Raw genomic sequence first — 26,423 nt, 5'->3', positions numbered from 1 at the left:
ATTTTGTGCCTGTATTGAACGGAATAATAGAGGGTGAATTTGTAGTAGTTGTAAATAAAGGAATTAAAGCATCGGTGGTCAATCAAAGAATACTCCTATGCATTCAAACACATGGGAAAGAAGCACCTCTTGCCATTCATTTATTCAAATGTGTTTATTCATAGGTTAAAACGCTAAGTAAATAGTTAGCATTAATTAAAAAGTCTCACTAATACAAATTATTCTTTAGAGATTCTAAAGTACGATTATTACTTTCCAAAATACTGAGATTGTAAAAGCACGTTACGAGGATTCATATCGATCAAACATGCAATATTCGAGCCATTGGGACCAAATTTATTTGAAGTAACAGGAATGAATCGATAGAAAAACTTTTGATGCCTTGATTATTCGATAATTTCACATACTTTTATTCCCTCAAAGTTCTCTTTAGTCATGCGACTCTAAATTCTCACAACTAATGAGAAATTAATATACGTATAAGGTTACTGAATTCCGAACAGTCAAAAATTATTGGTTTGGTTTAGGTAACACTGCCCATTATCGTTTGCGAATCGATTAATTTATCAAGAAGTAAATATTTGAGCAGAAGATCAAATCATATTGAACCACTCAGAGATTAGTATTTGGCATAATGAACATGCGGAACTGGGTGAACTTACAAAACTAACAATTGTTTATTTTCTAGCATTTTCTTATTATATGTTTTTTGTTTATCTCTATTTTCTTTCCCAATCCCGTCCTGTCCTAAACATAGACCATGTCCGGAATTAACATGCTATATATTTTGACAGCCTTTACCAGAAAAAGGCTATACGTTTCAATGTAATTGGTCTGGGGGTAAACTTTATCTCGCATTGGAGAAACGGTCCGGTATTGGTTTGCTTAATTACAATTATTTACATTTTAGGGCTTATAATCTTAACTGTGACTGTAGATAGTCCGAGTATATTTGTTTGCTATCTTGGTGCCTGCGCACTAAAATCACTTGGCACTTTGGAAAATGGATGGCGCGAACATTTTCGAGAAATTTGTGCTTGAAGTTGCATGTGAGTGTGACCAACATACAGATCTTATAAATCAAATTATACATTCTATTACGTTAGCCGTTTTCCTCAAGATGCAATAGGTAAATTCATGATCAACTAAAGGGATGTAGTCACTGAAGAAGTCAGATTGACTTGCTTTGACCTCAATCCATTGACCATTTTATCTGATTTGTTATCATTTTAAAATGAACTTCTTCATTCAGTGTTTTATTCAAATCAAGTTACGTTTTAACAAACGTTTCAGCAAAATAATTGTTGGAAAAAATAAATAATTCTAAGACAGGCTTATCCTATGAAAATATAGTAAAATGACCACATCGCTACAGTACTCGGTATTTGACGACCAATATTAAAAATTACTAGCAAATTTTATTAGCGGAATCACTAATCACTGAAAATTATTTAATTTTTCGGTCGTCAACTTATCAAGATTGTTATTCTGCGTAGAAATTTTGAGTTGACAACATTTTGTTTCTTGTCAGCAAAAGAAGAGGCGATAACTGCAGTGTCACAGGAGATAGCGGCAACAACTGCAGGAGACGAGCTGCTTGTACGCGGTCCGCACCTGTTGCTTCACAGAGACAACCTCACCGTGCCGCTGCTTGTCAACGCCCTAGATCGACAAACTCTCTCTCCTCTAACAGGTCTCACTTTGTCAGATAATATTGCAAGAACTTAATAAGCGTTTAGAAGATTTGTACTAAAATAAATATACTGCGCAAATTGCGAAGCTTGAAATCCATCTCATTTAGTTTATGCGTTTTCCTCAAATAAGCGCTATATCCTTTCAATGAAAACGCACTCCAAAAGCAGTTTGAATTATTCCTTGCGCTTGCAAATTTACTAGAATTTTTTTTTCAAATTCTATTGGCATTAAACCGAACTACGTTTTTGTGAGCTCAAAGCGTTCATTCCCGATTTAGAAAGCGATTTGTGATGCATAGATTATTGTTCACAAAATGTTTATTTGTGATAATATTGCTTTCAAACGTGATCTACAAATGGGAATTACAGCACAAGGTTTAACGACAAACGTTAACTCATGAGATTGCTATGGCATTCCTTTTAAATATCATCATTTTATTATTTCTGGAACGAGGAAATATTCTTTCATATTAGTTCAACAGTTACTTTCTGTACCCGCCAAGGAAGAAATTCTTTTTCTGATCTGTTCGGAAATCATAGAAGAATAAAGGACTGAAAATATTTGTATCCAAACAAGTAACTGTATTATTAGAAAGAAATTGGATAACGATGAAATCGTACGTAAGACTGAAAATATGTGTATCCAAAACAAGTAACTGTATTATTAGAAAGAAATTGGATAACGATGAAATCGTACATAAGAATTCGCTAATATTAATTAAACGTTTGTTTAGAAGGTGTTACTTTTGTACAGATCCCGAACTGAAGGCAAGCGACGAGGATCAGAATGCATTAGAGTCCAGGAAGCTGCCATCCAGTGTCTGGCCACGGAAGATTGGACGAGTGAGCCTCATACCTAAAATCAAAGGTATCTTATACTAGATTTCATAGCAAAGTATTATTATTATCGATCTGGACTTCCATTTTGGCAGCATGTAGTCCGTGCTTAATTATTTCTGAAATTATCATGTTCCTAAGTTGTTCGATGTTGAAACCATGACAGTGATCATATAGCAAAGAATTTGCCACATGACATACTCGCAGATACAATAAGTAAATAAAGAACTTTTAATGATATTAATCTATTTGTAATATCAATTAAATATTTTTACGATGATAGTACTGTTTTAATTAGATTTAATTGACGTAGGAGCATCTGTCACTTAACACACAGATAACTAGAAAAAGTTTTACTGCTATACTTAATATTTCTCCGTACGTGTTCCAGTGAAATTATTTTTTAATATTCATGCCTGGACCAGGTTTGATCAGTTTGATACATTAGTGATTATGCATTCCGCGAACAGCATTAGGCTCACATTAGAGTATCGGGCTATCTTGATATAACATCCTTTATTTCACGACTTGACTCTCTTTTACTTACCTGACTCGCGTTTAAATATTCTGAACATTTCCTTGATTAAGTGTGATCCACTTTAATAAATTTTGGTTGAAAAAATTTGCTCTGTTTTGCGCAGGGTCATTATGATATAATATGACAATTCTATTTTTTACAGAGTCCATCGACACATCATCGAACTCCAAAAATACGCCATCATCACAAATACTCTTAGCAATGATTGTCTTAGCAAACTTTCTGTCAATTGTTGCATGATTGTGAAAATCATTTTGTACGCTGCGTGAATAGTAGTAGAGGACGATAAAATAGTAGTAGAGGACGATAAAATGTAGGGCTTGACGTTAAGCTATTAGTTCATTTTAAGTTTAGCTCGCTTAAAAATAAGTTATTCTACATATATTCAAGTTTACATATCTAAATTTTTTTATGCAAAAAATAAGCATAAAGTGCCATGCACCCGTATAATTTTTTTGTGATATCTATATCTCCCATGAACAATGGAAGTGAACTTATAGAGAGCAAATTTTCATGTACATGGAAAATATTACTGGTGGTACATGTAAATTAGAAGTGTAAAGTTGGGGAAATATAAGAGAAAAAGGTTCAAAAGGCGTAGCTGCTGCTGCACAGAATTCAACAGTACACATCAAAGGAAACTTTGCATATCAATTATGACATATGCTAGAGTTCAGGAGAGTTTATTGTAAAATCAAAGAAGACGTGAATTTCGAATACGTACGATTTCCTTGCATATCATATTGCAACTCCTCAAGTGTAATGACGAATCGCACAATGAAATTAATATTTTTATTGTGGCAGTTCCCAGGAGCTCTGAGCTGGGAGATAAGTTGTGGCAACTCCGAGGAGCTCTGAGCTGGGAGATAAGTTGTGGCAACTCCGAGGAACTCTGAGCTGGGAGATAAGTTGTGGCAGTTCCCAGGAGCTCTGAGCTGGGAAGCAAGTTGTTGCATTTCCCAGAAGCTCCGAGCAGTGAAGCAAATTCTCATAATCTAGATATTTCAGTTTCTCGAATATTCACTATTTTGAAGCAAATCAAAGATTTTGTACACGTTTGTATGTGATTTGTATGTTTGTATAGATGCTTAAACTGTGCCGATGTTGCTCGATGTATCTATTTGTTTCTGCTTTGTGAGCTGCAATGTAATATCTATAGGTTATGAAGAGCTTATTTACAGTTTTAATAAGTAATAAGTTTATAATTTATTATCGTGAGGACCAGCTGATTTACTATGTATTAGTCCTTCTATGCGATCGAAGGCTTCGCAATCTGTTTTGATAATAGATTATACAAGATTATAGATTCAACAGAACTGATTAAAACAGAACAGATTCAAGTGTAGTTTCTGAACGCTCGTCATTAGAAACATTTTGTTTTGTTCTCATATATTACCTAAATGTCTTTTCCTGGATCCTGGAAAGTATTCACGTAGCTGTGTATTATAAGAGTTATCTACGTATGTCAATGCAGTAATGTCGGTTGCTTTCAGTCATGTATACATATTTAACTGCATGGGAAATATTAGGGTTGTTATTTGTTATTGAATGTTGTTTATGCAGATCAAACGTGTGACACTAAACACTATAATCATTTTTATAGCTTCCTGCTGCTTATTGTATGTTATTTTTTCATGTATTTAAAATCAAAACGGTGTACGCCTGAACTTTTTTTCGTGTATTTTCAATTAAAACGGTGTACGACTGAAATCGAAGTGTCGTTAATATCCAATTGATATTTTACTCTAAATTTGGCAGCCAAAAGTGTTGACAAATACATCCCATTCCCTGTCTTCACATTCTGATGTTTATTCAAAATATTCAACAAGAAAACATTATTTTCCACGATTTTAGTTTAAGGTACTTCTTCACCCGAGGCAGGGTGAAGCTATTTTTTTTCAGCTAGAAAAAAATAATGTAGAAAATTTACCTGCATTATTTGATCACATTAATCTGGTCTAAAAAACTGACGTTGAATTATGCGGAAAGTCACGGATTATATAGGGTAAAAATGCATATTATTACCTCCAGGAACTTAATAATTACTGCATAAATACAGGAGATTTGGTTACAAGGCAACAGTCGACTGTTGTTATCAGTTATCATGTATACACGATAACGAAAGGAAAAGCATCGGCTCGTACTGTTGTCGCTTTCATGTGCCAGGTGGAGATATTCCAACAGATAATAGCTAATTGTTATGAACACTTACCGCCTGATGTTTGTTACTGCCCGGGCCGATACTTCACATGTGATTTTGTTACCAACGATTAGAAAGATGAGACTGGCTATATGCGTCACTAGGCGAACACGCGAGAGGAAAAATTTTAATTCTGTTAATTCTAATATTCTAAAATTCGTTGTGAAGAAATGAAGAAATAAAGCAGACATAGAACACGCATATTTTTATAACGTTTCTTAAATTTTTCATTGGTTAACGATTACCATTAAGACTTTTTTGATGGCATCAAAATATTGAGAAAGGCGCAAGACCCATCAATGTAATTCCATGTAAACTATCTCATATATACTTCATCAATGATCACAACAGTCACCGTGTGGAAGTCTGCAGTCTAGTTTAGAGTGTTTATCGCAGTTATTTATCATAACTGCAAGTAATCAAGACCATTAAGTGAGTAATTGGCTTACAGAAATTAAAACTGATTAATTATAACATTATTTTGAGTAAAAATAAGGCAATATTTATAGTGTCGGTCAAAAGAGAACAGCAGACGTATTAAACAAACAGTTTTTGATTTGACGATGAAAGACTTTCAGCCTGCATACTATTGCATAGTTATTTTATATCCGGTACTTCGTTATAATATTCCAATGCAATCACGATTATCCAGTGTACACGATAGTTCCAATTTTTTCACATTCTGATTAAAAACTTTCCTCAACTGGAATCAGACCTTGAGACTTAGACCACTGAATATTATAAATGTTGGGATAGAATTGAATGTGATAGAATATTTTATGTGAGCTTCAAAATTATCAGTATTCTGTATTATGGTAATTGTATCGGTCTTGGATACAACTGCATTATTAGAAGATTAATAACTGCATTATTAAAAGAATAATGTGACGACTAACAGGGACAGCAGGACATGACAGCAAGTACAGTACAGAGGCTATACCCTCACACGCCCACAACTGCGCAGGCGTCCTGCGCCAGCGTGTAGAGTTGCTGTACGCCACGCTATAATATTATCAGTTATATACTAAATTATAGACCAAAATAGCTGTCAAGATCTTGGTACTTTCTTACATTTGGTCTTCTCCACTGATACGACAGGAAATTTTACAGCTTTATTCTGCGCATAATTCCAGATACACAATAATTTATCGAAATGGAGAACATGTAGGCTAGAAACATCAGGGAAGGGTTACACATTTGATGAGGTTAACAAAATGACTCGTTGGATCAATGAATTTCTTGCTGAAATCTGGGGAGCTCTCCCTCATAATCCTTACGACACCTCACATCGAACAATATTCATTTTTATTTGCTATTATTTGCGACAGCAGCATGCACTCTGTTGAGCATCAGCCGCTGCTTGCAACATCGAGATTTTAATTGCCACTCTTCACAACCAGACAAGCCAACAATATAAACAAAATTGTACCAGCCTCGAAGGAATCACACTGAATTAAAGTACTCAATATTACGTGGAAGGTAATTTGATTTTTGGTCCGGCTAAATGATTATCAGCATTTTGTATCGAATCTAGTACGGAATCCGCGGCGCGTGAATCTCGCCTCCTCGCCCGGCTCGACAGAGCAGCACGTCAGTTCGTTGTCAGCCTTCAGACGAGTCGGTGGCGACAAATGTGGCTGTTAGGTTGTCTTTTTACCTTGTGTTATCACTCATAAACCTGCAAATTATAGTCGAAATTTAGAGGCTAAAGTTATATTTGCGGAAAGTATTATAGACCCTGTTCAAAGTTTCTTTCTGAGCAACTGGATTCACATTGTGTCGTGTAGTTGTATGTTGAATTTTTCGTCAAACATAAAATTTCCTATCGTATAGTACAATATTAAAAGAGTGCGGAACTCAGATGGATACTCCTAGAGCTAAATAATTTTATTTCCCGGCAATATTATTAACTATGATTATTGGTTACTACAAGCAATTTTGCTTAATTTTAATAATTTATATTTTCAATAATTTCACAATCAAGACAACATTATTATGCCGAAATTGTTTCCTACGCTCGTCTTAAATAAACGCGATGAACGTACGATGTTTTAATTATAAACAAAGTCAATGTTAATAGAACTATTATTCATCCTACCAAGAAATAATGGGCCACATCATATTATTTACTTATACTGATTACTGACACCTGACAGTGGGGGCTTGTCTTAAGATATTTTGTAACAAATTGTGCACAAATGCGTTTCGTTGCAGGCTTTTATTGCCAGTAAAAATATAATCTCAACAATATCAAGTCAACATGTCGCTGAGACCAGCTCTGTTGCTGGTGCTCTTGGCAGCAGCAAGTTGGAGCAATCCGGTGAGTCTGAATATTTTTTCATTAAGTAAGTTATGATGAAGAAAATATTTAATGAAAATTATATTATATGTTTTCTTGAAAATTGAAATTGACATTATATAATTTAGTTTTTTATGTAAATTTTTGATTCGGTGGGACCTGGTAAACATCAAAAAACATCATTTATTACTTCGCTCAACCTAGCAACTCGTTGAAGTAGAATCATTGTGGAATATCTAATTTCTATTAAGTGATGATAAATATTACATTAAATAATAAGAACCAGTAAATGGCTGAATACTCGGAGGTTGTGAAGATGTTGCCAATAATAATAATAATAATAATAAGTCCATATTAAGAAATAAAATTCCTTGTCAATGGAATCAATAAGAATTTCGATATTCATAACAAAACGAAATTGAAAATGAGCATCAAGTTCATTCATAATAATATTTGTTACGAGTTTATGTATCTAACTGAATAAATGAATATATATTCATTCATTGATAAATTCGAAATCAATATTATATATTTTGTTCTAATGAACATTTTCGTTATTTGTAGGCGTGTCCGACATTTGACCCAGACTTGGTAACCGTGCATCTCGTGTGTCATACGCACGATGACGTGGGCTGGCTTAAAACAGTCGACCAATACTTCTATGGCGGTGAGAATTCAACATCTTTTAAGTAGAGTTCGTTCATTTATTATCATTTTTGTTCCAGCAGAATGCCATAATTCTTTAGGTATATAAGAGCACAACTAAATCATGCGTGATGGCAGTGAGCAAAGAATATTCATTTTCATATGAGTATGTACAACTTGCTATAGGTTGAGAAGAATTAAGATGGGATTTTCAATGTGATAATAATAAATTTCCATTAATTTGTGAAAATTTTTAATTTGATGATATTGAATTTCTATTCACCCATATGTTCAATTTCCGCATTTGCAGCAAACAATTCAATTCAGCGCGCTGGAGTGCAGTACACCATAGACTCGGTTGTCAACGAGCTCGGCAAGAACGCAACCCGCAAGTTCAGCTACGTCGAGATGGCATTTTTCACCCGCTGGTGGCATCAGCAGAACGATGAAGTCAAGGACCAAGTCAAGGTGAAAAATATAATTACGAAGAGCGGCAATTAATAAATTGAAGTTAAAGCAATATTGCTATTTCTAATTTCCTAATCTCAATTATTTCGAGGCGACACCTTTTCCCCTTCAGATAGCGAATAAAAATGTAGATGCAAAATCTTGATAATGGGAACATGAACCTTCGTAGCTTCATTAACAACGAATGACTGAGTTTTCCAAGTATAATGTCAACGAAGATAGCCAGTGGTAAATAATGATTAACTATCTCACAAAGTCCTGAGTTACCAGTCATAAGTGACATCGTAAGTTAACTGAATATACATTCAACTAGTTTCAAACTATAGCTAATTTTTCTGATATCTGGTGTATTTTAAACGAGTCGTCATCTCGGATAAATTAACAATTAATGTTATGTCATCCATGTTAATGGTGGATTAAGTGCCATTTTGCTCTATCAATTAATAATAATAATCAGGATAATAATCTTATTATCTATAGGTATTATTGTCAATGATGTAGTGATCATTCTCTCTTACATACCATACACGTAATTTTACCCAAATCAATTTGACAAATTTTTTGTCGATGTCGCAGGCTTTGGTGGCGAGCGGTCAACTTGAGCTCCTCAACGGTGGCTGGAGCATGAACGACGAGGCGGCCGCTCACTACACGGCCATCGTAGATCAGATGACCTTAGGACTTGTGTATGTGCAGTACTAGAAATTTAATTAATATGTAATGTATAAGCAAATATTTATAATATAAATCAAATAATATTTGCATAAAAGATTACATTCACGATTTGATGTCGGGATTAGATTGGATGGGTGAAAGAAAATTAAATTGTGTGAAAGAAAAAAGAAAAAAAATTAAATTGTGGTGTCTGGTTGGTTGTTGGACTTTCAACTACATGCTTATTGTGTTAAGGTAAGTAATCAAATGGCGCAGAATTCATCTTGAGCAAAAATGATCGATTATATTACCATTGCTGTTTAATTTTCACACCGTACTGTTAAATTTATTACAAACTCATAGATAATTTTTTTTGTGCAGTTTCATCAACCAAACTTTTGGGCCAAATGCTAGGCCACGAGTGGCTTGGCAAATTGATCCTTTTGGACACTCGAATGAACAAGTATGACTTCTTATTACACTAGAACAGAACCATTTGATAAATAATTCTGTAAGAAAATTGTAAATATATCATTAATATATACTGCAGAACAAATTTAGTACTAAAGTTAGGTTTTATGTCACTTTGGACTGGCTTACTAAACATAATTCTTTACGCTCTAAATTATTATCATAAGTTTGGCGGTTGTTATGAATGTCATGAATGCAAACTGTGTTCAATTTGAAACATTGACTTGGAGATTCTATGAAATTGTCCTAATATATAATTCAGTTGAACTTTTTATCTGAGGTATGGGGAGGAGGTAGGAACATTTCAGTCATTGGTTCACTCGTAGTTTCTTCACAGTTTTGATTTGCAATTATTAGCGGAAATGATTTAATTGTTCCCGAATAATAGGCCAGCCTTTTCGCGCAAATGGGATTCGACGGACTCTTCTTTGCTCGCGTCGACTACCACGACAAGGATAAGCGATGGACGTCGAAGAACATGGAGATGGTGTGGCAGCCTAGCCAAAGTCTGGGTGGGTAACACTTTTATACCTGGCTCTAAAGTTGAAGTTGATTAAGTTAACAGTCAAAAATTTCAAGTGTGTAATAAATAAACCCTTAAAAATAAAAACAAAACCTATGGAATATTACACATTCGATTTATGTTGATATAAAAGTAAAGAAAACGATAGGAAAAGATAAAATAATCAATAGTCTTCCAATCTTAATAATATTCAATGAATAGCTAGAGAAAATAAGAAAAATCGACTATTCACTGTACTGGTGATGATTTTTTTTGCATGTAAAAAATTACCGAACTTTACTCGTTATGAAATCATCGATTTTCGTTGGCAAAAGGATGAAAAAAATATTCTACGGGATTGGGCCTTATACCAAACAATAGACACTAATGCTTGTTGAGTAGCGATAATAGAAAAGCTATTATAAAAGTACGCCTCGACAGCAAATGCACGCTGCTCACTTGTCCAATGCCTAGAGGCAATTGACTAGACGGCACACAAAACTTCATAACCTTGCACTTCATTTGAAATAATTTCTGACCCTTTTCTACATCTGGCTGCTTGGCACAAAATACGAAACAGGAAATTTCCGTGAATTACCTTGTACGTGTAGACTCTAGACTTTCACTTTCGCAGGCGAGGCTGCGTGGCTGTTTACGGGTGTGCTGCCTAATCATTACGAGCCTCCAAGTGGGTTCTGCTTCGATGATCTGTGCAGCGATCCTCCCATCATGGATGATCCTATGCTAGAAGATTATAACGTCGATTCGCGGGTAAGAAATTTTTTGAATTATGCAGTAGTGTTAAAGACCAATTGAGTATAACTGACTTCAGTTATGAGATGTTGGTGAAGGTAATTGAAAAAATTGCGCTTTTATCTTAAAATAAATTGCAATTGAAAATAAAATATATTTGTTACTTAATTGTCTTTAATAATGTGTTTAGGTGTGCCAGTTCGTATGGAGTCTGAGGGCTTCATACAAAGCATATAAAACTGAGTTCAAATACAGTTTGTTCCTAAAACGGTAGAGACTTTCGTCGCAATTTACACTCCATAAAAATTGTTGAGCATAAACAACTCGAAACCTTCATTTTAAGAAAATTACTTTCCACACTTTTCTATTTTGAACATGAAGAGTTTAGCTTACATTTTTAAATGAATACCGCTATCAAATTTGAATCAGATCTCTACTGGATTAGCTAAATTAAAAAAATCAGAATTCCGGCACTGTGATATCTGTTTATTTTCTTCAATTGTTTGTTTGTTGTGTGCCGAGAAATTGATGTTACAATAATAATTTTAATTTATTTTACATAACAAATTAGTGATTCATTCTGAGTTTCGAATTACTGTAATTTTTCATTTCAGGTCTTGGAATTTTTGGATGCAGTAAGTGCTCAGGCTGAAGCTTTCCGCACCAACCAGCTAATCATGACCATGGGGAGTGACTTCCAGTACCAGAATGCCGCCACTTGGTACAAAAACCTCGACAAACTCATCAAGTGAGTAAATTTTTTCCCCTTAAGACCAGAAGAAAATGCTTTTATTCCTTAATTACGCCTGAAAAACTTTTATTCTACATTTGGATCTCTGATATTATAATTTTTTTAATGCTTCTCTGTAGTTGAGACAAAAAGTATTTTCATGCATTCTAAGAACTTCCAAAACGACAACGGTGCATGAAAGTTCCACACCCGTAAGTTGGTCTGGTTGTTTTTCGAAATCTAAGAGACACCGCATCCTGTTGAAATGATTATTTCGTTAACAATTTTCGCTTTGCAGGTACGTTAACGCTAGACAAGAGGCAGGTTCCAAGGTACGTGTGACATACTCCACGCCTTCGTGCTACGTCGACGCTCTTCATGCGTCTCAGATCAGCTGGGGAACAAAGCAAGACGATTTCTTCCCATACGCCTCTGACCCCCACGCCTACTGGACGGGGTACTTCACTTCCAGACCGACTTTCAAAGGAATGATCAGGAAGGCCAACGGCTTCCATCAGGTTCGGCAGAATTTCTATAACTGTTCACACGACTAAAATTAAGCAGACATGTAAATGAAGGGTCCATTAAATTTTAATGATTAAAATTTTTCCATCACAGGCAAATCTGTGAAGCTAAGGAGAGCCCATCAAATCACCCATTAATTGGAGTGGAGAGCAAATTTATTCCCCTAATTTTACCGGCTTATTCCAAGACGGTGCCAAACGTGTAACGCAAAAACTCGCAAGATGGCTCCTTAATTAGATTTTCTTCCGAACTCGCTTTCTCAAAAGTTGCCTCAGCGATAATTTTGGTATTTCAGGGCTATAAACAGCTATTACTTCTCGCTAAGTATTAAAGGATATCACTGTCATATCCTTGCAGCCGCAGGTGCCTCACTTAATTTCCGTGAGATGCTAAGTAATCTTGATTTCATGCCACTGGAATCAGAAGCATAACGCTACTATCGCTAGGTGCTAAATGAGAATAATTATCTCTTTGTAGGCGCTGACTCGTGCAATTCGCAAGACGTTCTTGATGTGAAGACATGTCACATATCTCATTGTAAACGCAGAAATCTCATGCAATTCTCATAACGTGCTAAACGAGAAGACTTTTCTCAATGTAGGCGTAGAAGACTCGTGCAATTTCCATGACGTGCTTAACAAGAAGACTCATGTTATTGTAAGCGCAGAAGACTCATGTAATTCCAATGATGTTTCTCAACTAGAAGACTCTTCTTATTGAAGGATCATGAAGAATTAAAACTCTTGTAATTCCCATGACGTTCTTAATGACAATATTTATCTCACTGTAGGCGCAGAAGCAGCTGCTGGCAGTGACAGGGTCTGGCAGGACGTCGGGTCTGGAGAGGATGGCAGCGACGCTGGGAGTGACGCAGCATCACGACGCTGTCACTGGCACGGCCAAGCAGCACGTCACCGACGACTACTACAAGAGGCTCGACGTCGCGCTGCAGGCCAGCCAAGACGAACTCGTCCCGGTTATCAGGTCTGTTTAATGGGTAAAAATCTATTTAAAGAGTAAATATCTTATGTGTCAGCCATTTTCATTTTATAGGGAATATTTATTGACCCATTTAAACTGTAAGATGCATGAGCGATGATGAAATCTGGATGTAATTTAGTCATGTTTATGATATTCTTCGTTCGTCAATTATTGTTACTAGAAAGAAAATTTATGTGATAAATCGAAAAAAGTTTTAAATTATATCCCGTATTCTATAACTAAGCCATTGCACGTGTGGCGATAATAATTTCGATTTTTCACATCTTAAATGTTATGCTTTCAAAATTGGTGTATTCCAGAGATTTGGAATTCCTATATTAATTAGAATCCTGAATTCGCTTCAAACTTGTTATATGCTTATATAGAGTTACCAATGAATTAATTATGCAGTTATGATGATTAAATGATAACTCCTTTCATCTCAGAAAGCTGTCAACTGGTGGGTTTGGATCTGCCGGCGCGAAGGCAGCAGGCGCGGTATCGTTCTGTCCGCAACTCAACATTTCATCGTGCGAGTTAACGGAAACTTCAGAAAACTTCCAAGTGGTCGTCTACAACAGCATCGCCAGACCCATCGACACGCCCGTGCGGATTCCTGTGCCTGATTTTGCTTATAAAGTCACCGACTATCAGGGTGCGTGTTGTGTAGTGAGGCATTTTTAGCGCATTTTCTCATTTATGGGTAAAATGCACTATTGGGCTCGCCATTTCCGTCTGTCCGTCCGTTTGTGCATCCGTGACTTCGCGTTTTCTTCGACGTGAAAATGCGCTCTCTGTCACTCACTGCAGTGAGTACTGAGTTATATTTTTTTATTACAGAGTTTTTCTGCTCATGGAATGAACTTGATATAGTTTATTGATTCTTCAGCTAAGTACCTTTGAGAGTTTTCATGAAAATGTTTTACAACTCCTATATATTTTTCAAAATAATTGAATTGATAATTTCAATAATCAAATTCGCGACTCAAAAAGTCTAAAATAACATATTATGGTGTGTAATTGAATTTTAAATTTCCTAGTAAATTTCAGGAAAACTCAAATACGTGTTTTGACTGCATCATTTTAAGCAGAAACAAGCAACAACAGCATCAGAAGAAATGAGAAATAATCATAAACCCGCAATAGTTTTTAAGTTCTATATCTTGTTTTGAAGTTCTGTCATACGCGAAGTTGTCAAAAATATTTTGAAATTATCTTCTGGCTGCTTCATCAATAATATTCATATCTTCGTTAACAGCATCGCCTCACAACTTGCCTAACAAAATTCGGGGGGACGCTTCAGCCTCCGCCCCTGAGTTGCTATGCTCGCGTTAAAGTTGTTCCGTGCCTGTACCAGACGCAATTCATGCTATTTTGCATGAATTTATCACTTCGTCATCTCAGGGAACTGCATCATCTCGCAACTGGTGCTGTTACCTAACGTCATTCAGGCCATCCCGCAGGTATTTATCTCTTCATTATCTCAGGTAATGGCATCATCTCGCAGCTGGTGCCGGTACCTGACGCCATTCAGGCGATCCCGTACCGCACGTCAGCGGCGGTGTTCGAGTTGGTGTTCATGGCGCAGGCGGTGCCGCCGCTGGGGTCCACCACCTACCAAGTCACCAGGACCGCCGCCCGAGGAGTCTACGAGTCACAAAAGTCTATGAGGAGGAAGATAACAGAGGGAAATGATGGCTTTATCTCGCAAGGGGTATGCATTAATCGTTAAACACTAGTATTTTTTCAACGGAAAGAATAAAGTAAAATTTTTATCAAGGAATTTAAAAGCAAAGAAAACACCAAGCAAATTCACCACATCGATATTGAAAATTGTTATCACTTCATCGTCGATTTATGGCGCTCGATAATGCAACGTGTTAATCTTGAATCACAGTATATAAATATTATCAAGATTTATAAAGTGTTGTAGTGATTGAAAATATGATTTTATTTCATTAGAGCATGATTTTTTCCAACCTAACCATCAAAGTTTACTAATTATCAAGTTTAATTGCATAATTTCACTTATAAAACCGTTCAAACCAAATTATTGTCTGTGATCAGCGCGTATCTGTGCGAGTGGACGGCAGCACAGGATCGCTAAGCGGGATCCTTTACGCGACCAAATATGGCGTCAAGGAGATAACGGTACTTATAAGTGTATTTTTTGTTTACACTTGCAACTTCTCCGTTATATCTTACATATTATAATCGATAAAAACTTGCTTGAAACAATCATCAAATATTCTTACTGTATTTTTGCCGGTTAATAATTTATGAAAATATTCTCACTTTTCTTTAACAGGTCACCGGGGAGAAACTTTTCTACCACGGCACGAGTGGCGACAACAGTGAATTTGACCTTCGCGCTTCTGGGGCTTATATATTCAGACCGAACGGCACAGATGCTTTCCCAGTACAGGCTTCCAACACAGTCCAGTTTGAAGGTGAGTATGAGATATCTTTGCTTTGAAAACTTTAATTTAAATCTCATCATCATTCATTGTTGCAGATGTAAAGGAGCTTTTCGGTAGATTAATTGTTAAATTAACTTTGTGCTATTGATCTTTAAATCATTCCGGACAATTTTGTGCTATACCACGCATCCAAAAAATGTTTAATGTAACGACTGAACCGTGGTTCACTCGTTACTAACTAAATAAGTAACTCGAAATAACTAGATGAGTTGACATGTTATTCGAATTCAACATTTTTTATCTATGCATTCATTTAAAATTTTTAGGCGAGGTTGTGAGTGAAATACACGTGGAGTACGGGTCTTGGGTGTCGGAAGTGATAAGGACCTACAAAGGCTTCCCGCAAGTCGAGACTGAGTGGCTCGTTGGACCCATCTCCTTATCGTGAGTGGCTAAATTTTTATTAAATTCTTTAGTTTTCTCAATCCATTGACCAATGCTGACGGCGTCAGTAGGATTGACGGCTGACGGCGTCAATGCTGACGGCTGGCATTAAAATAAATCATATAGACGAGAATGAAGAGATTGAACTCGAGTCTACTCATTTAGGTATCAAAAGATATATTTATTTTAAAAATTGAGTGATTGCATGTATCTCCAACTTATAATGTATTCAAAAGAGATTTTTTTAACTTCAAGTAGTATGATACAAATGTTACAAAATTAAATTTCTGACATAAAGTTATTGGAATATCTTAAAATGGAACATCATTTTTTTCACGAGAGATATTCGATTTATTATACAATGAATTTTTACAGAGACGGCTTCGGAAAGGAGGTAATCACCCGCTACACCGTTGAAGGCATGGCCACCAACAACACATTTTATACAGACGCCAACGGCCGGGAAATGCAAAAGCGTAAGTAAATATTTTCTGTACTGCCTTAAATTCTGAAATTAATTACTATAATTGAATTGAATCATCATGCTGTTGTATGACTGGGATTCACCAATGAAAGAGACAACTGGATAGAGTATCTTACAAAAGAGATGTCTTCTTTGTTCTAGACGAAGAGTAACCGAGATGAAAGATATTGGAAAATAATTATAAGAAAAATTTCTCTAGTTTCGAATCTTGATCTATACTCAACCGAACCCTTTGCGCTTCTCATCCTACAAATCATATTCTCAATAATCCTCGTGAAATATTGAAAGTTATACCCATGATGGAGCGCACATTTGTTTTATGTTCTGATATTTCCCCATGGGAAATTTGAATTCCATAGTAAATGCAATTTTTGATAAACAAAATTATTCTCGATGAAGAATTTTTAGTTTTGTCACAACATAACAAAGTATATGCGAGGCAGAAAGACTTCAAAAAATTATTTATTAGTTAAACAAAACCACCTTGGAATTCTTTGGTAGTAGAAATACGTCGATTTCTTCATGAACAAAAGGTATTTGCGACGGTTCCAATGAATCTTACTTAATAATCCAGAAGACCAACATTAGGGTTATACAATAAAATCTTAGGAGATTTTGGAAATAATATTTTGATCTTTGTTATCAGGAACGAAAGATTACCGCGCGACATGGGAACAAGAAATCACAGAGCCTGTGTCGTGGAACTACTACCCTGTGACGGCTCGCCTCCTGCTGCAGTCCAGCAATGACATGGGCAAATTTGTGGTGCTTACCGACCGAGCCCAGGTAAATAATGAATTATGGGGATCACGAATATCATTGGGTGGAATAGTGAAGCATATTATTAATAATTAGACGGCATTAGACATTGATCAGTACGTCATTTCAGTGATTAATATGCAACCAGGATTGAAAACTACTTGCATGGGTATTCGGCAAAGCAGAAAATATTCACGATATGTCCGTAGTAGTTAATTTTTTGATTGCGAATGGGTGTAAATTATCGCATATCGTCATTTTACAAATAACTTTGCTAATGTTGCATAGGGTGGGACGTCTCTATCTGACGGTCAAGTGGAGCTTATGGTTCATCGTCGCCTGTTCTTCGACGATGCTTTTGGCGTCGGAGAAGCTCTCGATGAGATGGCCTACGGCAGAGGACTTATAGCTAGAGGCGTCCACTGGCTCCTTCACAGGTACTCTTCATTCTTCAGTTGATATCCACAATTTAGTTAACAGAGAACTTTTCGTATTATTGTCATTAATGGTGCTACATAGACTACAATAATGATTATTGAGCGCTTCTAACGATACGATAAATGTTATTGAAGTTAAATTGAAGAGGCAAAAGCTAATAATCCTACAGGATTATTCTCCTCGTGGGACCAAGTCTGCCAGAAGATGTTGAAAAGATGCGTTTCTAAATTAAAAACAGTGGCAGATATGATATTATTTAAACAACATAAATTTCGTGGGGATCTAATTATTGGCTTTATTTGACGGCATTAATCCCCTAATAATAAGCCGAAATCCAGTTGAAAGCTATTAATGGGAAGTATATCGTCGTAAAACGAAACACTGTTCTTGTCATAGAACGATCACAGTCTTATCATTATGCTGATTGATTTGATGCACAGTGATGCCGCGACTGCGGATTGCGACTTTGCTTGTCTGCATCGGCGTCTGGGAGAAGAGCTATTCATGAGGCCGCTGATAATGTTCCAGGACGGCACAGACCCAATGCCAGCTCCGGTAAGCCCTTCAGATTTATAATATTACCCGCTACCTAAATAGTTTAGGTTTGTTTATGTAGAAACTGTGCCAGTACGTGGTAGCTAACTTATTTCATCTCAGAATTTATATATTTCGTTCTATATTTTTACATACTTCATTCTCCAATTCCCTCTTCTGTAATAGTTAGTAACTTCTATGTACTCATTTATATCAGACGCTTATCATCACGTCAAATGTGAGTTCCGCTCACTGTGCATTTCTTAATAAGGTTTTGATTCTTTTTGCCAGGTGTCGAACTTGAAGAGCCCCTTACCCGAGCAAGTGCATCTGATGACATTAGAACCATGGCTTTCCAGTGGACAGTTCTTACTGAGACTGGAGCACATGTTTGAGGCCGGCGAGAGCGCCAATTTTAGTGTACCTGTTACTGTCGACTTACAGGCAAGTAACTGTTATAAACGTCCTCATTCTTAATCTTATCCAAAACGATGAATATTGTGGCAGTTTTAAAACCGGGAGATCTAAATTTCAATGTAAACCATCATTAAAAATGAAGAGGAATTCTTTCTGTTTAAATCACTGTAGTGATAAATTTCATACTAATCTTGCCCTAAACTGTTCAAATATTGAGATTTTGCAAATTTAAATTAAATGATCCTTGTTCGTGATATTTAGAGTTAAGTTACGTTTTTGATAATTTATAAGGATTTTCATCATTGCTGCAAAACGTGATGCTATCGTTAACGACAATGTATGCCGATCACGTTGTGAGCAGATTCAGTTTGTAATCCCTCATTGATATGCACTAAACTACTATGCAGCTATCGTGAACACTGACACTTTTAGCATTCTATGCATATAATTCCTGAACTTCGTAGGCTATCGTTCTTTAAGATAATTTTTATTATTCGTTTGCACAGAACCTGCTGACTAAGTACACAATAACGGACGCCCAAGAGACGGTGTTGTCAGCCAACCAGTGGGCAGCGGATAGCACTCGACTTCAATGGCAAGTTGAGGGACAGGAATTCGCTGAACAACTTGTTCAGTTGGAAGAGGAAACTGAAAACAATTGGCTCTATGGTCGAGCTAAGGTCTTGGCTGAAATTTTCAGCCATTTCAGTGAAAATACGTACACTTCCCCGAGATTTGGCCAACCCAAACGACCCAAGGCCGATTTAAGCGTGACCCTTCAGCCGATGCAAATTCGCACTTTTGTTATTACTGTTCAAACTGCAACTTAATTTACGTACTAATTAGATAATAAATGTGATTCTGTTATAAACGTCATCATGCTGAATCTTATCCAAAACGATGAATATTGTGGCAGTTTTAAAACCGGGAGATCTAAATTTCAATGTAAACCATCATTAAAAATGAAGAGGAATTCTTTCTGTTTAAATCACTGTAGTGATAAATTTCATACTAATCTTGCCCTAAACTGTTCAAATATTGAGATTTTGCAAATTTAAATTAAATGATCCTTGTTCGTGATATTTAGAGTTAAGTTACGTTTTTGATAATTTATAAGGATTTTCATCATTGCTGCAAAACGTGATGCTATCGTTAACGACAATGTATGCCGATCACGTTGTGAGCAGATTCAGTTTGTAATCCCTCATTGATATGCACTAAACTACTATGCAGCTATCGTGAACACTGACACTTTTAGCATTCTATGCATATAATTCCTGAACTTCGTAGGCTATCGTTCTTTAAGATAATTTTTATTATTCGTTTGCACAGAACCTGCTGACTAAGTACACAATAACGGACGCCCAAGAGACGGTGTTGTCAGCCAATCAATGGGCAGCGGATAGCACTCGACTTCAATGGCAAGTTGAGGGACAGGAATTCGCTGAACAACTTGTTCAGTTGGAAGAGGAAACTGAAAACAATTGGCTCTATGGTCGAGCTAAGGTCTTGGCTGAAATTTTCAGCCATTTCAGTGAAAATACGTACACTTCCCCGAGATTTGGCCAACCCAAACGACCCAAGGCCGATTTAAGCGTGACCCTTCAGCCGATGCAAATTCGCACTTTTGTTATTACTGTTCAAACTGCAACTTAATTTACGTACTAATTAGATAATAAATGTGATGAAGAAAATGCACAAATTTAACTGGCTAGAAGAAAATCAGTGTGATAAGGTAATATTTAGTAAAGGTTGAAATCATATATTGAAATGGATCATTATTGCTTAGTGATAAAAAGTATCACATGAGTAATTGATATTATTAATTAATGATTATGATTGATATTAATTAATAATATTAATTAAATAATTAATATTGTTAATTAATTAATTCAATATTATTAATTAATAATAATAAATAGTATTGAATAGAATTATTAATATTTCGGAAATTCGTAAATATAATTATTGTAAATTAACTAATACTTGACTGAAGTTATTGGAATGTCCAAACGTCGCTGTGTCTATTAAAATTTTCCATGAAAATGCTGAACCACCGAAAAATTTACTTTTATTAACCAGTAATTGCTGAAATGGAGACGAATAAAGAGAAAATTTTCATTGGGAACCTATCTCATACAAATTTTTCATCGTTGGCCATTAACATATTTTTTTAGGTTCTTAATTTCGCCAAGAGGCCAACATATGCAACTTCAGCATTAAGTTTAAATTCAAAAGGTGACCAAGATGTTTTCCCCGAAACACCGATTGAAGCTGCTTTAAAATATTCGAATTTTATTTTGCTTCAATTAAATTTTTAGAATTCATTTCAATTTGCACATTTATGCAATAATTCAGACATTTTTAAAAGAAACATTGACAAAGAGCAGTCGGGGAGAGGCCTAGAAGTTGTACTCTAACACGTAGGTGCCAGCAGCAACCAGCTACTATGGTTCTCACGTATTGATTGGTGAACACCGCAAGTACCTCTGAGTCCACTGGACTCGCAAATGCCCTTTACGCTGGGGCAGGAGTGGGCTGGTGCGGTCTGTGGTCTACTAACGCAGTGACAGAAGTGGGCTAGTGCGGTCAGGGGTCTATATTAAATATGTTGGGGTCCGTTTTGGCGGGCATTTCAAGCTGGTCTTACGAAGAGAATGCAAATCCGTCAGATAAACATGATTAAAACGCATCTAGTTTGTCATGAAGAAATATTTTTATATTCGATATTAATTTTTGGTTCGAATTGCAATTAAACTCATTTTTTGTATGAATCATGCTGAAACGTATTGATTGGATGTTGACCTTCTTAGTATTTGTTTTTAATTCCGGTCGCAAGACGTGGTTCTAATTCTAATTTTAATGAGATTACAAGGACGTGTGTACTGGTACATTTACAGTGACATGATCTTTAATTTTTCTTACAACGTTTTTAATTAATTTCTCCTTGATTAGAAATCATAAGCCGTGATTAAAAACGTTCAGTTTTTTACGTAAAAAATTAGTTTATTCAATATGAAAATTACTGGCTTAATGATTAAAAATCATGAGCCGTGATTAAAAACTTTCAGTTTTGGACGTAAAAAATTAGTTTATTCAATATGAAAAGTACTGGCTTAAAAACATTAGATATCTAAACAATCATTTACATCGCTAATTAGATAGGTTTTTACCTTTCTCGTTCGGGCTGATTTAAAGCTTATTAAACCCGCAGTACATTCTTTTAATGAAATTGAAAACATATACGGTGGTAAGTCTTAATTTTTAAATTTGATCCACTAGTAATCTAATCTGAACTACCCGCTTAACATCTTATTTAACATGAGAACAAAAATAGTTTAACGGTTCTCAAGATTTTCTAGGCTCTCAATATCTTAACATGCAATACTCCATATAATAAATGAGACAGGGGCTCGTTTCCTCACACTTTAGATACTAAATTTATCCTCTATATAAGAAAGGGAACATTGTTCCATCTACCTCGAACGATATCGTTTAAAGAATCCATAGTACAAAAAAATAGCATTTTGTTCACCGGATAAAACTCGTATTGGTCAGATTATTGATTCAAGCCTGACTACACCCATTTCATGCGCAACTTTTCTTATTGTTCTTGGAATAACATCAGCTCTCAGGTTACGGATATAAATCTTAGACTTCTTTTAGAAATAGTGAGCAAAGAATGAGCGGCTCTTATGTAGTTGAACATCACAGCTCTTATAACATCGCTCTAAATCGTGAAAAATTGTCCCGGTCCAAACAATTCACCCGCGTTGTGTGTCCATTTTAGGAAGTGGGCTTGCGCATAACTCACCGTCCCTCGTCCCAGGCTTGGAGTCTTCGATCAAATTTTCAGCAAATGACGGTGCAGAATTTAAAGCTAACATCGATTTCCATCGCCTGTCACATGTGCTTTTATCGTTGTCTCTTCGGATTTTAAATAAATTAAAGACTCTTGATGCTTGGCTTCCAATATCATTTAATAAAGTTCACTATATTGTTGGAAAAAATTCCCTTGCATACAAAAATATTACTAAACATACGGCGCTCACGATAGTCCGGCGATCGATGACGTGGAAGCAACTTTTTGTTGCTGAATATTTTTGTTAGTTTGGAATTAATTCTAAACTAGGCAACGACGAGGCGAGCGTTAGGGTTTGTCTTTAATTGATAGTATGTGCTAACATATATACAGATATATCTGATCTGAAAAAGATCTAATTCGTTTAAAATGAACAGTTGAACTTGTTAAAGTTCGTATGTCTGTATTTACTTACGTGCTAGGAGCAAGCAAATAAACTAAATAAATTCATGAATTGAATTGAACAAGAATAATGATCGCATCCTTTAGTAATCACATTCTGAGAATTTAGGTGGAAGTGCCAATTTGCAGCTTCGCTTGAGAAGCAGCCAATCGAACGAGCAGACGTTATGATGGATGACTGAGGCCCTATTTCTTGCCACTATTTATCGATGATTTAGTTTAAGTTGCGTGGCGGCCACACTGATCAGGCGAATTCCAAAGGCTGTGTCAACTTTTTATTGTTGGCCGAGTAGCGTTCGTGAATAATTCAGAACTTTGTATCGATATTCGTTACCTCTGTTCCTGGAATTGTTAGGCTTCTCCACGGTTCCCGACGTAGAAGCTTCCTTATGAATTAGAGATTTACTGGCTGCGAATCAATATGAATTGTTGCACAAATGCTGACATATTTTCATTTATGAGACAAAATATTTGATACTTTTTTATAAAATATTTAAAATTAAACGGTGTAGCGCATTTATGAAAACTCAATGGTACTTTAGAATTAGAATGTGACGCCTTAATTAAAAAAAATTAAAAGTAAGCTTCGCTCGTAAAGTGACAGCAGAATCTGCATGTAGTGATTCATTGCGTGCAAGAATTTCACAGCTAGCTGACAACTTGACATGTTCAGCACTGCATCACGAACTTTCGGTGGCGCAATATTCAGCGGATTGCCTCAGAATGGCGACCAGGAGGGCGATGACATTACGAAGAGAAGGCCGGCTATGAATTATAGATCACAGGACAGCTGGATTTAGCCAGAGTTCCTGTGGCGAGTTTGGTGCAACAATTAGGACATTTGCAAGGTAGTGCAATGTCTACGATAATGTGCGTTTCTTTATCGTATATTGATCTGAATGTTGCTTTTTATTGGTACATTTTAAGGTAATGTAGTGAAAGCGTCTGGCAAAGGTCATATGCAATAATCCCATCTAATTAAGTTGCAGCTCGAGACTTAAATGATAACAAATTTGTTCTATGACAAAGAGTTCTCTAGAACTGGATGACCGATTTTGTCTTTCTGACTTGGTCGTACATTTATACAGCTTCAACTACTTGCCACTAATATACGGTAGACACAAAGAAGTATTAAATAAAATCGTGTTTTATTGTAGACACAAAGAAGAATTATACAGTGTCGTGTTTGTCCTCCCTTCTCCCCTAAATCATTGTTATGTCCCTTCCAGTTTTGTATTCAATATCATTAGTACACATCACAGAGGTGATGTCTCTGAATTCACCTACGGGGTTTAAAAGATTCAGCGCTCATTTTACAATGAATAAATGACAAAGAAAATGAATCGAGTATTTAACTACCGTTCTTTTGCATAATTGATAGCGTTCCTCGCTTCTTCTTGAATATGCGAAGAGCATGAATATGTTATTATAAAAGGTATTGCATCACTGGAACGCAGACGAGGATTAAACATGCAGTAAACCTAATGAGGTGTCAATAAATTTTTATTACTGTATCCGAAGTTTGTCATTATTACTGACTTCGTTATTATAAGATGAAGATAATCAATTTTAAACAGTGGTGTTGTCTAAAGGCTATACAATACTCTTAATGCTTGAATAACAATCTCTTTCTGGGCATGGGGAAACATTTTATTTTCTTTTTGTAATTGAGACTTTCATAGTTCATATTGCAAATTACAGGACCAAGGTGAGAATAAAACAAATTACATTTTCAACCGATAAGTTAAACTTTGCAGGGTATTTGGTTGCCCTTGACAACGCAATAAACTTCAGTGTACTTTCTTCAGCTCTTTTTTACAGTGTTCAGTGTAAGCCGCACGGTGACGCGGTGGTTAAATGTTAAGTTCGGAGTACCAAGATTGGCGCAGAGAGGCGCGGGTTCGATCCCAGCTCTGTGCGCCAGTTTCTGGTCAGAAGCGGCAAGGAGGCCGGGCGGTTAAGCGTAGCAGAATTGTAGCAGTGAGTTGTGAGTTCGAGACCGCAACAAGCTGTGGATGTTCTGCGATGTTAAGAATCGGCGACATGCCCATGACCTAATGAATGCTGAAACCGCTTTTATTATTTATTATTATATTGTGAAAATTTATAAATAATTATTTAGTTTCAATACAGTAAATTTTTCTATTGCATGAACATGGCAATTCTAGGAAAATTTGGTGTCATAGCTAAGGTAAAAGCAGAACAAAATATGATTGTAGACATATAGACTATATATACACTAATCCTAGTCAGGAAAACAATTCCTGTTATTGAAGCTAATTTGATGATTTAAGAATTGAAAGAATTACATTATTGAATTAAAAGTAACTATTCGAATCAATTAAATAGTTATAATCATGAGTATCAGTTTATTAGTTTATTTAATAAATAAGAATTATGTGCATATCAATCAATATTATTTATCAGGACAATATTTTCTTTTTATATATGTTCTAGGTTATTTTGAAAGTAACATTATTGCGTAAATATCATCCTTAAAATCCACTTTCTGTGTTTTTTCTCAGATTAAACAAATAATCTAACACAATACCTTAACTCCCCAAATAGAAATATGTCAATTCCTATAATGCCTACACAGACGTTGGATGTTTTTGTTGGCCATCTTCTGAGGTTTTCAATTTACTGAACTCAAATCGGACAACTGTTTCTGAAAAACGTGAAATGACGTTTTTTCGAAGCACATTATTCAACGTAATGTCTATTTAAGTCAGATTACCACGACCGATTGAGGCTTCTTGCATGGCTGGGCATTTGATTGGTCAGAGAAGCACAAGATATTTTATTTACCCACCGTTTTGACTGAATTCCATAAAGTAATGAGCATGAGAATTTAAATACCCGTCCGCAATTCACTGCTAGCATAAAGTAATGCTTGGCGAAGCCTGTGATACAATTTATATAGTGAAGGAAGAAAAATTTTGCCAAGTACTTCTCTAGCACAGAATTAGGTACTTAAAGGGATAAATCAGTCAATGAAAGCTGAAGGAGACTTCTTTATTTTCCATTCATACCTGCATTGATAGTAAATAATATATGCCTGATGGACTGTTCTTGAATTCCCTTGATTGTTGTAAAAGAATACGCCACTTTTTGGAAGGAAATATTCCACAACTATCTCCTAAATCCATCAATCCTAGAACACATCTCTGCATGAGAAAATTTTAGAAATGTATGCGGAATTATTCGATTGGTTGTGGGAAGAAATGGTGGGACATGAGGTATTTTTATGGAACCTAATTGCTAGCGTATTTTTCACACTAATTTTTTTTCCTCTAACTGGTATGAGAATAATTATTATTTTCATGAACCATAATTCAATTTTCTAAAAATCGTTCAACAGTTGGA

At 35.8% G+C, this 26,423-nt stretch overlaps 2 protein-coding genes across 2 annotated transcripts; both read left to right on the top strand.

The window, feature by feature from the left end:
* Positions 1 to 1,003: 1,003 nt before the first annotated feature.
* On the top strand, positions 1,004 to 3,381 carry LOC125179267. Its single transcript, XM_047884813.1, has 4 exons — positions 1,004 to 1,049; positions 1,532 to 1,693; positions 2,449 to 2,562; positions 3,212 to 3,381. The coding sequence occupies exons 1-4, from the start codon at positions 1,004 to 1,006 to the stop codon at positions 3,307 to 3,309; spliced, it is 420 nt and encodes a 139-aa protein (XP_047740769.1). The 3' UTR covers positions 3,310 to 3,381.
* A 4,064-nt stretch (positions 3,382 to 7,445) lies between these two features.
* Positions 7,446 to 19,654, top strand: LOC108665826 (lysosomal alpha-mannosidase). The gene is made up of 21 exons (XM_018152631.2): positions 7,446 to 7,589; positions 8,133 to 8,235; positions 8,524 to 8,681; positions 9,258 to 9,367; positions 9,717 to 9,798; positions 10,195 to 10,318; positions 10,943 to 11,079; positions 11,676 to 11,809; positions 12,090 to 12,309; positions 13,107 to 13,300; positions 13,744 to 13,952; positions 14,785 to 15,011; positions 15,365 to 15,448; positions 15,606 to 15,747; positions 16,044 to 16,161; positions 16,537 to 16,637; positions 17,292 to 17,431; positions 17,693 to 17,841; positions 18,283 to 18,397; positions 18,668 to 18,820; positions 19,300 to 19,654. Exons 1-21 carry the CDS (start codon positions 7,530 to 7,532, stop codon positions 19,621 to 19,623), a joined length of 3,084 nt encoding a protein of 1,027 aa, XP_018008120.1. The 5' UTR covers positions 7,446 to 7,529; the 3' UTR covers positions 19,624 to 19,654.
* The last annotated feature ends 6,769 nt before the right edge of the window (positions 19,655 to 26,423 follow it).

Source organism: Hyalella azteca, unplaced genomic scaffold (genome assembly GCF_000764305.2).
Source record: "Hyalella azteca isolate HAZT.00-mixed unplaced genomic scaffold, Hazt_2.0.2 contig16244, whole genome shotgun sequence".
NCBI classification, from domain to species: Eukaryota; Metazoa; Arthropoda; class Malacostraca; order Amphipoda; family Hyalellidae; genus Hyalella; species Hyalella azteca.
Note: the sequence above shows the minus strand (reverse complement) of the source record. Positions and strands in the feature narration are given on the sequence as shown.

Excerpts from the sequence above, each read along its gene's own strand:
- LOC125179267 (XM_047884813.1), top strand. The coding sequence starts at position 1,004 with ATGGATGGCGCGAACATTTTCGAGAAATTTGTGCTTGAAGTTGCAT. Across the intron at positions 1,050-1,531 it reads ATTTGTGCTTGAAGTTGCAT|CAAAAGAAGAGGCGATAACT; the intron begins GTGAGTGTGACC and ends GTTTCTTGTCAG. Across the intron at positions 2,563-3,211 it reads CCTCATACCTAAAATCAAAG|AGTCCATCGACACATCATCG; the intron begins GTATCTTATACT and ends TATTTTTTACAG.
- LOC108665826 (XM_018152631.2), top strand. The coding sequence starts at position 7,530 with ATGTCGCTGAGACCAGCTCTGTTGCTGGTGCTCTTGGCAGCAGCAAGT. Across the intron at positions 15,748-16,043 it reads CAACACAGTCCAGTTTGAAG|GCGAGGTTGTGAGTGAAATA; the intron begins GTGAGTATGAGA and ends TAAAATTTTTAG. Across the intron at positions 18,821-19,299 it reads CTGTTACTGTCGACTTACAG|AACCTGCTGACTAAGTACAC; the intron begins GCAAGTAACTGT and ends TCGTTTGCACAG.